The sequence below is a fragment of the Artibeus jamaicensis genome, unplaced genomic scaffold (assembly GCF_021234435.1).
Source record: "Artibeus jamaicensis isolate MK-2021 breed Jamaican fruit bat unplaced genomic scaffold, CSHL_Jam_final scaffold_1964, whole genome shotgun sequence".
NCBI classification, from domain to species: domain Eukaryota; kingdom Metazoa; phylum Chordata; class Mammalia; order Chiroptera; family Phyllostomidae; genus Artibeus; species Artibeus jamaicensis.
This window is the reverse complement of record NW_026522030.1, coordinates 52037091-52050104: the sequence shown is the minus strand read 5'-3', so window position 1 is coordinate 52050104 and position 13014 is coordinate 52037091. Positions and strand designations below refer to the sequence as shown.

Sequence of the window (13014 nt, the reverse complement as noted above, 5' to 3'; positions counted from 1 at the left end):
TATAGCCCAGTGCCTGTATATATTAAGTAAAAAGTACTGTTTTCCAAAAAATGAGAAAAGGAATGTACTGAAAATTATTTGTAAAAGGAGAAAATCTTAGAAGTCACAAGCTATTCCTCTTCACAATTCTGTTCTCCCTATCTGAGAGAATTCACTCTGGAAGTGCTGTGCTGGGCAAGATTGCCTAGGGAATTCTACCTTTGTAAGGCCCTCGAACAACTAAAGCTCCATGAGAAGTTACAAGGTTGAAAGAGAAGAACCTGCTTCTCTGAGTTTCGAAAGCTAGTGGTCCCTGTGGATACACTTCTGATTTCCAGTTCCTGGCTCCTGGGTATATCCATTTGTGTCATTTATGATTTGGATTCAGTTCAGTTGTCTGATGGATAACTATATTCAGCTTATGATTGAAGCTTATGATTGTGATTGTGACTACTAGCTTATGATTGTGACTTTTACGTTTGAGTTGTATGAATTACTTTGAAAGTTAGTTTGAGCATTATGGTGATTTTAAAAATCCGTCAATGTAAGAAACATTCAAACCTGTAGAGAATTTTTTTGAGTTTATTTGAGCCAAACCGATGACAATTGCCGGGAAGCAAAAATCTCAACAGACTGAGAAAATTCTCCAAGAATGGCAGTTCTGCACCCTGCTTTATACACAGCAATCAAAAGAGAGGATGTAAGTGGTTACATGGTGATACAGTGGGTTACAGCCATTGGTGATAGATTAGCGTGGTGAGAGAGAGCAGAGCAGGGAAACTTCTGGGATTGGATAAAAAGTTAAAGTGATAGACAAGCACTTCTTTTACGTAGGTGGGAACAGGATAGATAACAGCCAACAGCTCAATAATGATGAAAGGATCTGCGGTGTCCACTCTGGTGCTCTGGCGTGGTATCTGTGCTTTGAGGAGTCCAGATAAAGGAAATTATGTTGACATTCCAAAGGCAGTTGTCACAGATGCAAAAAGATAATAGACGGGCTAATGAAGGTAAAGAATGACTTTTTTTTTCAGGAAGATTCTAGCCTAGGACAGGACAATCTGCTTTTAGTTAATAAGTTTTTATTTCAGACCATGCTTTGTGGTTACTTTGTCTGAGTTAATAAGGCTGCCGTGCAGGCCTCCCCTGAGCCTGTCAGGTTTCGCATGTGGCCCCTTTTCATCCATAAGCTTAATGCGTAATTATGAAATAAATACTAGTTTATGTTTTCCCTCCACCAGATGAAATATTACTAAATTATTTTCTTACATTTAGGAAATTTACCAAGAAAGAAAGTTTGGTTAAAGAAACCATTGTGGATATTTACAGGAAAGAACTTGAAGCAGGGTGGTTTTCCCCTTTCTAGAACATCTTTTCACACATCTGTGCTGGCTGGCACGGGTGTACTCAGAGTACATGATTTCCCCATGAAGGAAGGCAGCGGTGGGAAAGTGGTCTGAAAGGGCAAAGCAGTTTGCAGCTGTGACATGCAGTGTCTCAAATGCTGAGAAGCAGCTGAACTACACAAGAATGCAGAGGCAGGATTTTTTCTACTGCAGAGACAAACTAAGTACCATGTGGCTAAAGACCATTTAAACCTTCCCTTGAGGATCTAGCCACCTTTCTACTTCCTTCTTCAAATGTCCCCTCTGATTCTGCTGATTCCACTGATTCCGAGGACACTCACATCAGCAAGTCGGAGTGGGCTGTGGACAGATAGGTTCTGAGGAACTGACTTGGTTCCATGCTGACGGCAAGAAGGTGGGGTTCTTAAGATGTGCTAGGCTTCCCATTAGGGTGTTGTCAAATAGAGATGTCGGTTGCTTCTGGACGCAGTAATTTTGTATTAGGGACAAGACAATTACTACCGGTTCGTTTTGCAGGGGATAAAACCTGTCATCATCTATGAAATCTTGTTTGATCCAGGGTCCTGATTTCCTTTGCTATTGTTCTGTGTTTTTGTTTGTTTGTTTGTTTCCCTCCCCCTTTGTGTCTGTTTATCCAAATCCCTTCTCTTTCCCCTCTTTTGCCACCATGTACAAGTGAAAAACCAGAGCAGTTTTTTTCATGGAATGTCCACACACTTGGTGTTTCCATATACCAAGAAAAAAAATATAAGAGCAAAATTAAAATGTAAATAAAACACAAACAAAGCATATTACTTTAGATTTTTAGTTGTTACCTAGTTGATTAAAAAATGCATTTGGTTTGATTTTGAATTTGGGAATTATTACTCTTATACCTGTTTTCCCCCTCATAATTGTGTGTCTTCACGTTGTTTCTGAAATATTAAAATTCAGTTTTTACTGCTATATCCTCTCTTTAGACTATGAGGAAGAAAAAGAGATAATTAGAATGTAAACGAACATACTTTATTTGACTTTTGCTGGATCTAATTCTTTGGCCTTCCCAGAGGCCCAAGTCCTGCCATTCTGTTTTCCTCAAGTCAAGTTTTACTCTTTTTCCTTTGTTATTTTGTCATAATGTTACATCTGTTAGGGGTTTTGTAATTAAGAAAATATTTCCGCATGAATTATTTCATTTGGTCTCATGGGGGAACTGGGAGAGGGAGGAAGATGGCCCTATTTTTGAAAGAGGAAACTGATGTTCATAAGAATTAAACTTAGGATCTAGATCTTCGGTATTCAGGTTTACTCTTTGCACACCATTGTAGCCCAGGGAACCACAGAAATAGATTTTCTTATCTTTGTCTCTTATTTCTTTCTGGTGGATGAACATTCAAATCTTAGTCTTTGCCCTTATCTCCCAATTAAGGACTTACCATGACATAGAGAATGAGCTATTGCCCCATATGCTGTTAGGTAAGAAGTTAGAGTATTTAGCTGAATGGTGACTAAACTAAATTAATAGAAAAACTTGAAGAATAAGGTGATTATTAAAAGCATAGTTAGAGTTTAGCGATGAGTAAAAAAATAAACCTGAAATGACTGTGGGTTAAATAGGAAACACGTTTACATCCTTTGATGTAAAATTCTGGAAGAATGGGCTGGGATGGTGACTCTGGGGTGTTTGCAAACACCCCAGACACCCAGGTTCCATCTAGCTCATAGCTCTGCCGGCCAATGGCGTGGCCCCATTTCTCACGTGCAAGGCAGTATCCTCATTCTGGGCAACAGGATTGAGGGAATCATAAAGATAAATCTGTGAGTTAAAAGATAGGCATTCTCACCTTCATAAAGCAGATGGCCATGAACAATATAAATAAGCAACTGTATTGTTAGATGGTTTTAGGGGGGCTAAGGTTTAAAACAAAGCAGAAAACGATGCTGGGGAAGAGAGTGCCATAATTTTCATGGGCTGGTTAGGCATGGCCACCTGCAGTGTGACATGTGATAGAAAACTTGAAAGTGGTAAGGTGCAAAGAAGGATATCTGGAGGAAGAATGTTTGTGCCATAGGGGACAGCAAGTGGGAAGGTTTGGGAGGGAGTGAGAAGGGGAAGGTTGGTATTGATTTGTTTGAGGATAAAACAAAGATGCCAGTGTGGCTGGAGCAGAGGAAAGAGATGAGAGAGAAGAGAGAGGTAAGCGGGAAATAAGAATACATGGTGCCTTTTGGGTCATTATGAAGGCTTCAGATTTTATTCTAAGAAGAGAAGCCTTTGGCGGTGTGGGCAGAGAAGTAATTATACAATTAATTATTTTTCATTTTTAATTTATTTATTTTAATTGTTGTTCAAGTACAGTTTTCTGTCTTTTACTTCTATCCCAGCTCACCTTCCCAGTGCTCCCCACCTCCCTTCCATTTCCACCCCCCTTAGTTTTTATCCATGTGTCCTTTATACTTGTTCCTGTAAACCCTTCTTCCCATTTTCCCCGGAAATTCCTTCCCCTCTTTCTTCTGGTACCTGTCAGCCTGTTCTCTATTTCAGTGTCTTTGGTTATATTTTGCTTCCTTGTTTGTTTTGTTGTGTTTACTTTCCTGTTAAAGGTGAAATCATATGGTATTGGTCTTTCACCACCTGGCTTATTTCACTCAGCATAATGCTTTCCAGTTCCATCCATGCTCTTGCAAAGGGTAGGAGCTCCTTCTTTCTTTCTGTTGCATAGAATTCCATTGTGTAAATGTACCATAGTTTTTTTAATATGTTTAATTGATTATGCCATTACAGTTGTCCCATTCCCCCCTTTATTCTCCCCACCCTGCATGTCCCTCCCCACCATCCCCCTCTTTAGTTCATGTCCATGTGTCACAAGTTCTTTAGATTCTATATTTCTCATACTATTCTTGCCCTTCCCCATGTCTATTTTCTACCTACCGTCTATGCTACTTAGTCTCTGTACCTTCTCCCCCCATCTCTTCCTCCCACTCCCCTGTTACTAACCCTCCATATGATCCCCATTTCTACAGTTCCGCTTCTGATCTAGCAGTCCTTTTAGTTTGCTTTTGTTTTAGGTGTGGTTCTTAGTAACTGTGAGTTTGCTGTCCTTTCACTGTTCATCTTTTTTATCTTCTTTTTCTTAGATAAGTTCCTTTAACATTTCATATAATAAGGGCTTGGTAATGATGAACTCCTTGAATTTGATCTTATCTGAGAAGCACTTTATCTGTCCTTCCATTCTAAATGAAAGCTTTGCTGGATAGATCAATCTTGGATGTAGGTCTTTGGATTTCATGACTTGCAATACTTCTTTCCAGCCCCTTCTTGCCTGTAAGGTCTCTTTTGAGAAATCAGCTGATGGTCTGATGGGAAGTCCTTTGTAGGTGACTGTCCCCTTATCTCTTGCTGCTTCTAGGATTCTCTCCTTCATTTTAATCTTGGCTAACATAATTATGATGTACCTTAGTGTATTCCTTCTTGGGTGCACCTTCTTTGGTACTCTCAGAGATTTGTAGACTTCCTGAAAGTCTATTTCCTTTTCCAGATTGGGGAAGTTCTCCCTTATTATTTATTAAAGGAACTTATCCACTTGTGGCTGTTCCTCTTCCCCTTCTGGTACCCCTATAATTCGTATGTTGGGATGTTTAAAGATGTCCTGGAGGTTCCTAAGCCTCTCCTCATTTTTTTTGAATTCTTGTTTCTTCATATTTTTCTGTTTGGTCATTTTTTTCTTCCTTCTGGTCCACTCCCTTGATTTGAGTCCCAGTTTCCTTTCCATCACTATTGCTTTCCTGTGCATTCCCCTTCATTTCACTTAATTTAGCCTTCATTTGTTCATCTAATTTGTGACTAAAATCAACCAGTTCTGTGAGCATCCTGATCACCAGTGTTTTGAACTGTGTATCTGCTAGGTTGGCTGTTTCTTGGTCACTTAGAAGTATTGGCTCTGGGGCTTTGAGCTGTTCTTCTTGAGCCATAATGTTTTGGCCTGTTTGTGCCCGTTACATGTGAGGGGTGGAACTTTAGGTGTTCACCAGGGTGGGGCAACCCAGGTTGCTGGGTTGTGATGCTGTATGTGGGGGTGGGGTCAGAGAGGGCAATGGCATTTTTTTCTGCTCTCTCTCAGATTTTGGCCCCCTCTGCTGCTTTCCAGAAGCCAACTGGGCTCTTCTGGTGCTAGTTTTCAGATGTGTGGGCTTGTGGGCCCTCCAGAACCCTGTGGGTCTCCCCAATGAGTTCTCTGTGAGCCTGGGAACCTCTACCAGCACCTCAGCCCCAAAAGTTTTTCCAGTTGGTGCTTTTAGGTTTTATTTCCCAGCGCTGGGGCCTCAGTTTACATGGTCTGTCTCACTGCTCACTCCTTTGCCTGGTTTATCTGCGTGCGAATGTGTGACCGCAGTCATCCTGCCGCCTTGCACCTTCACTGGGTTTGCCCATTGCCACCCCACACGTGGGATCTGCCAACTGCTGCCTGTGCACCTGGGTTTGTCCAGCTGCTTTTTCCTGCCTGACCATGCTCCACCAGCCGGCGACTCTGCCACTCTTACTGGTCTGGTTGAATGGTTCGTTGTTGTTGGACTTCTGTACAGTTCAATTTTTCTCTCTGTTTTGGTTGTGTTCTGGTTTCTAAATCTTTGTTGTTCATAAACTTGGTTGTGGGAGGAGGTATAGTATTTCCACCTATGCCTCCATCTTGGTCGGAAGTCCTTATAATTAATATTTAATAGAAACCTTGGCTCTCAGGTTGAGAAGTACCTAGAGGGGAGGCAAAAGGAGAAGCAAGGAGATCAAATGTGATGCTGTTTCAGTCATCCAGCAGTGTTGGTTGGTGGCTGCTTAAACCAGGGTGATAACAGAAGTAGTGCGGCTCAGTGGATTGAATGCTGGACTACAAACCAAAGGGTTGCTGATTCGTTGCCCAGTCAGCACACATGCCTGGGTTGCAGGCCAGGTCCCAAGTAGAGGTTATACGAGAGGCAACCACACATTGATGTTTCTCTCCCTCTTTTTCTCTCTCCTCCTCTTCCTCCTCCTCTCTCTAAAAATAAATAAAATCTTTTTTAAAAAAGGAAGTAGTCAGATTCTGGATGTTTTGAAGGAAGAGACTATTCAATTCATATTGCTGGGTAAACCCATTACTACAAATGAAGTGGCTGGAGATAACACAAATTTATCATCTCAAGAGCTTTCCCTGGTTAGGATTCTAGTCATTGCTTACTTGGGTTGCCATCAGGCTGCACTCGAGCTGTTGACTGGGCTGCATGCTTGTCTGGAGGACTGAGTTAGGAAGACCCTTCTAAGCTTACTCAGATTGTTGGCTGAATTTATTTCATTGTGACAGCAGAACTTACAGAGCTTGCTTCTTCAAGGTTAGCAGGAGAACTGCTAGCTGCAGTCTGCCAGGAAAGTCATATATGATATAACGTCAGTGTGGGAATGACATCCCATCACCTTTGCTGTATTCTTTGGGTTGGGAGAGTCAGAGTTATGCTGCCACTCAAGGTCAGGGAACTTCTGGACACAAGAAGGCTAGAATTATTGGAGGTTAGCCAAAGGTCTGTCCATCACAGTGAAAAATAGGATTTGTTTTGTCTATTTGGATGCAGAGTGTGAGACAAAGAGGAGAACAACTGGAAAGGTGGAGTTGACACTAACTGAGATAGGGAAGACCCAGAGTGCAAATGTGGCCACATAATGTATGAAATGCCTGTTGCACATCCACGTGAAGGTGTCAAATAGACAGTTGTATGTACAAATCTAGAGTTAAGACAGGAGGTAAGAGCTATAAATTTGCAGTTCATTAGCATATAAGTGGTACTTAAAGTCAAGGAGTGAGATCACTGAGGAGTGAGGATAGACAAAGAACAGGTCCAAGAACCGGACTATAGGTTCCTCAATATTAAAAAGTTGGGGAGTCTAGCAAGAAGCTAGAAGTGAAGAAGTGAGATAAGAATGAGATAAGAGGAATATATAGGAGGGTAGAATCCTTGAAATCTTTACGTGTTGACTTACTTTCTTTAAATCTCAGAAAGCCAAGTTTTTTTTTCCTTATCTCAGTTTTGGTCCCTATGTTCCTACCCTTCTGCCTCTTCTCTCTGCATATACTGCTCCTTTCAGTGGTCTGAGATGCCAGATATGAATGGCAACAATATGTGATTTTGTTTTGAAAGTTCGACTCCCAAACTGACATTTTTGCCCAAATAAGCCAACCTAATTCAGTCTGAGTTCAGGTCAGTGGGAGTGTGTGACCTGTTTTATTTGGGGACTGACACCATAAAAAACCAGGCTGCTATCTGAAGTGTACATCCCCTCAAGTGACAGGTGACACATGTCATGCACTACTTCAAAAGTGAAAAAGTTCAAACAGTGGCAAGAGAAATAGTCTTCCTTTAATGTATCAGAGACATCTTTTTTGTGTACACCCTTCTGTCAAATATTTGTTTTAATATCTATTGGTTATGTAAAGAAATCATTGCCATCATTAAAATGTAAAGCCTTGTGTGGTCCTAATAAACTGTCATTGGTTCACCTAATCATACCCTGGATTTAAGGGTCTATTTTAATACATTTTATTTTTGATAGAATCATGTCTGTTCTCGTAGAACCCAGAGAAATAATCCTGAAATTCTAAGTGGATAAACCGAAAACGAAAAGCCGCCATTTGTGCACATGCAGCGCATTACAACACAATTAACATCGTAGGCCATGCAGACACCGTGCAATACACGCCGTCGTCAGCTGTGTGTATTGAAGCTGTGTTATTTGACTCCTAGACACTTCTACACATAAACAAAAGCCTAAATGTTCACTGAGTAAAACAACATTTTTTTCTCCAAATACTACATGTGTTTTTGAGGTGTCATCATTGTCCAACAAAGTCTGACTTGTGATTTTGTGACACATTTTGAAGACTCTTTCTTATTTGGGCAATACTGATTTAGAACTATTCATGTTTTCAAACAATGGGCAAATAATCCTATTAGCGGTCTTCCACAAGTCAGGTTATAGTCTTCATTTAACAAACAAGGAAGCAGAAGCACAGAGTTCAACAACTCCCTCTGAACGCAGAGGGCCAGATGCCACACTTGGGCAGTGCCTGGCTGGCTCCTGCTGGACCACACAGCGGACATCTCAACCGGGCCTGTTGAGTCCGGAAGCAGGAGTTACAAGCAGTGTAATGAAATGGCTGCATTGCCTTTCAGATGATCCTGGAGGTCAAGTTAGTTTATTTGTTTTTAATTTAACTAAAATTATAGGTTGGTTGAAAGATTCCTTTGTTGGTAGGGATCTTTTGAATAGCCACACAAACCTTCTGGTCTCTCTCTTTCCTCCAACCCCTACTCCCATTTACAGGATTAGGAAAGCACTTGGGAGGCACATTCATCTTGCCAGCGTTGTCAGGAGTGATCAGCGAGTTTTATTAAAAGCCCTGAGATTGCATGAAAGGCCTCCTTGTCTGCGTTTGCAATGAAAGGCATGTTAAGATCTGGGGGCACATTGTCGGGACCCCACGCCCTGCCCCTTGGACCATGAGCTGACACTCCTGGAAGAAGCACAGAAACCCTCCTTTGTCGAAGGGATTTCACTGGTGGACGGAACCGAGTTGGCCCGTCGGCATGAGCTCTCTGAGTTGGGCTGTGCTGAGAGCCCTGCTGCTGCTGCTCCTCTTGGGCTGGGCCAGCCCCACCTTCATCAGCGTGAACCGTGGGATCCGGGTGATGAAGGGCAGCTCTGCCTTCCTGTCAGGAGATGACCTGAAGTTTGCCATCCCCAAAGAGAAAGATGCTTGCAAAGTGGAAGTTGTGATGAATGAGCCAATAACCCAGAGGGTTGGGAAACTCACTCCACAGGTAGGTCATATCCGTTTTTCCTTTCCCATTCAGCAGTATGTATGAATGTGAGCATGTAAGAGCGTGTGTGTTGGGGGGCAGAGAAGACAAAGCAGAAACAGCTTTACAAGGGTTGCAGTAGGCAGTCCCTTCTAGGGTGAGATATGGTCAGTCTTTATGGGTTATTTGTGCCCCAAGTTATCTCGCCTATTGTCAGTCAGGGTACCTTTGGATAAAATATCATGATTTCAAGACATTTTTAGGACACACTTGTGGCCCTAATAGCAGAAGTAGAACAGGAAGTCATTTTTGTCTACTAACATCATTTGAACATTCCCTCGACTGAGGGAAGAGATGGGGAGAAGACATGCGAGGCTACTTCTTTTCAAATATTCACTGTTCTTCAAAAATGTCTGCAGAAAAATTTTTTCCTATAATCAAAACCTAAGAGATCTTATCATTTAAGAGTATTCCATGCTCAATCCTTTTTGTATTTGTTTAAAGTAGTAGTTTATTTTTATACATGATAGAAATATTGCTTCTGATTTTATTACTTGTTTCTACTGTGGTTTAATTTTCCTTCCAATGCAAACAGTTTTGAGAACATTCAATAATGGCTGCTGCTGCTGTTTCTGGAAAAATACCTCATGTCCATTTGCTGCACTGTGAATATTAATTTTCTTCTCCATTTATCTAAAGAGACATATTCCTTCCATGAAGTTATTCAAAAGTGGTGACAGATGTTGTAGAGATGGATTATAGAAACTTAGATGCTAGCTCAAATTAGCACCTCTAGACACTCTATTTACAACATTTAAAGTTATATTCCAATTCTGAAACACATCATGTTAGGAGTAATCCTGATGTGTTAGTGACCTAACATGTCCCTCCATTTTCCTATGAGATTTGCTTTTTCAGTCAAATAGCTTCCGATGAGCATTTAAAAAATGTTAGTTATGCAATAATGGCTCGGGACCTACATGTTTAGTAATTCCAATATCTCTTTACTTTTTCCCAGTACGACTTGAACTCTGAAAGTGTGTTTGATTGGCGCTTATCACTCAAGGGGAAGGGAGACACCTGGATGAGTGTTTCCTTCAAATAAGCACAAATATGAATAAGCTCAGCTGCAGCTGCAAGCAATAGAGACCCAGCTTCAGCCACTGGGGTCAAAAGCAAACCCATGGAGTTCTGGGAAGCAGCAAGACAGGATCCTAGTCCTCAGGGGCTCCTGTATGGATATATGTAGGAGCTTTACGAAGACTGACAAACTGATAATTTGATACCCCTTCCAAATCAACATACTTTAAAAATGTCCAACCCTTATTTAGAAGTGAAGCTGAATAGCTGGTGGGGGAAAAAGAGAAAAAATTCCTCCTGGTTACATGCTGGGACAACCTATGGTCTCGCTGCATTTAGCTCTGGCCCCAAGCATGCGTATTGCACTGAGCTAAACAAAAGCCCTGTTATTCACCGGATTCTCTCTCCTTATAAGGAATTTGGGGAGGATGTACTGTAATGTAAGCCAGCCTGTGAGGGGTATCTTCTCATCCCAGACAGCCTATGACTTCTACGTATACGACTTAGCACTTAGAATTTCTGGGAGTAGTGCAATGGTCTCTATTACATATTTTCAGTGATGCTTCAGTAAGTGGTTCTCTCCATTTGGTTGGTTCTGAGGCACTGGAGAGCAAAAAGGGGTCTAACTGACTAAAACTAGGTTAAAAAATTCACTTGGTCAGAAGGATCGAGGGTTGTAATATATCTCCAAATAATCTTCATCTCGGACATTTTCTGGCTTTAAGGCAAAAATCCATGCAGAGACACAATGTGGAGCAGAACCAGCAACATGCCTGGCTGATTAGAGAATCGGGCTGCTGGGGAGGAGGGTGAGGCTACGCCTGCCTCCCAGTGTCCCTAGTATTGCTGTTGCTCATGAAGAAAAACCAACCAACCAAACTAACTAACTAACACCAAGTCCTGAGTGTTCACTGTATGTGTGTATTTCCAGAGGTAAATCTTACACCTTAAACAGATTCATACCATGTAAAGTAGATATGCGATTTACATCTTCTAAAATTCATTCTGTAGGAAAGGAATCTATTAAAATGTGAAGTTTCATCACCCTTGTTTGGTCAAATATTAGAACTTTGTACCATAAAGAAATCTATTATGTCCAGAAATCTGTTTTACTCAAACTGACAGGCGATTTTCCTGTTTTTTAAAAAAATTATGGTAATTTCAACAGAAAGCAAAATTGCCAAGTAAAGTCTGCTTTTTCGAAATGTGTGCTTGTTTTTAATCAAGGCTGATTTAGCCCTCTTCAGGGATTTATTTTGTATGGAGTTTTGAAGTTAAGCAGAGCCAAGAACACACACACACATGCACACACACACACACAGCTCACGCATTATTCTTTAATAGATCTTACTAGGACATTGAGAGCAAGGCTTATGTGAACCCATTTCTAGCAAGATGGCTGTATGAACAATATCCTGCTGGGTAATGAACAGTTTTATTTGATTTGCACAGAAAATGTTTTGTTTAACATCTGTTCAATTCGTGTTTTCATTTCATTACTGAAGTTTGTCTGAGAACCAACAGGTTCATTTTCCTGTTGGATATTTGGAAAGGGATTTCCATGGGTGCACGCCAGTCCCTTCTGTTTCAACAGCCCTCCTGATATAGTCAAGTAAATAAAGTCAATGGCCAAGTGTTTTCCCCGTGTTTTAGGACCAGCCTTCCTCACACACAGCACTTCTCACGTTTGTCCTGAGGCAAACAATTCCCTGAGCGGAAAAGCACCTCGCTTAGTGTGGGGCTTGCTTTTTTGAATAAGAAATACAGCAGTCAGAAAACGTCTCTGGTTTGGACCAGTTTACTGTCATTAAAGTGAGTAATGAGTTAGAAATGTGTGACGATTTAATTATAAATTGTAATTGAAAAGCAGTTGAAGTGGAAAAAAACAAAGCTAGACAGTAATTAGGAAAGGATTTAGCTCTTTTTAGTTTTAGTTAGTAAATTTATGGACAATTACGGTTGTCGCCTTTTATAAAAGGAAAACATATTACAAAACATAAAACAGATGTTTCTTTTAACAAAGCAGATTGTCTCTTTATTACCATGACTATTTGTCAGTGATATGGGAAAGGTCTTTACTTTATTTCCTTCCTTGTTGTAAATTAAAAAGAGGAATCAGTGATGTCTATGGGATCATTTGTATTAGCGGTATTGTCTTCTCAGAGAGGATTATGTCGTCTGTAAATGTGGGAAGCGGTAACAAAGCACAGGCTAAACACCACGAACTCAGCAATGATGGTGTTTGACTACCTCAAGGGAACAGTAAGTCCTCACTTAGCATCATCGATAAGTTCTGTGACTTTAAGTTAAACGACATATAACAAACCATTTTTACCAAAGGCTAATTGATACAGACCAGAGTTAAAGTCCTACTGCGTCTGAAAGAAACAACAGTATTGCAGGACCTGCTCTGTTTTTGGATCTCTGCCGAGTCAGATGGGCAGAATGAAGAACATGGCACAGGTGGAAGAGAAATTACTCCTTTTAAAAATAAAAATCCCCCAAATATAATAGTTAGTAATTTACTTAATAGTTCTAAGGGAGGTGACCAGGTAATTGTAATTTTATTTTAACAGGCATAATTGCCCTTAAATTGATATTTGTCTTATCAACTGTTTCTGTTACTACATAAATAACAAAAGCAGTCTCTCAAAGGTACAGAGAAACTACTGTGAAACTACACATCTTTAAATATAAAAATGGTATTTGGAGAAGAAAGAAATCAAAGGAGAAGGAATATATGTACAGAACCGATATAGTGTGTTGGCGGGTGAGGGAATGTGTA

The 13014-nt window shown here is 40.7% G+C and overlaps 1 protein-coding gene across 9 annotated transcripts in view; it reads left to right on the top strand.

Annotated features, from left to right (window-relative positions):
* FREM1 (FRAS1 related extracellular matrix 1) overlaps positions 1–13014 on the top strand; it is a 183984-nt gene that overhangs the window by 28403 nt on the left and 142567 nt on the right. For all 9 annotated transcript variants that reach the window (XM_053656310.1, XM_053656308.1, XM_053656306.1 and 6 more), the window contains exon 2: positions 8674–9170. In XM_053656310.1, the coding sequence (XP_053512285.1) occupies positions 8937–9170 (234 nt within the window). In that variant the 5' untranslated portion in view covers positions 8674–8936. The remainder of the gene's footprint in view (positions 1–8673; positions 9171–13014) is intronic.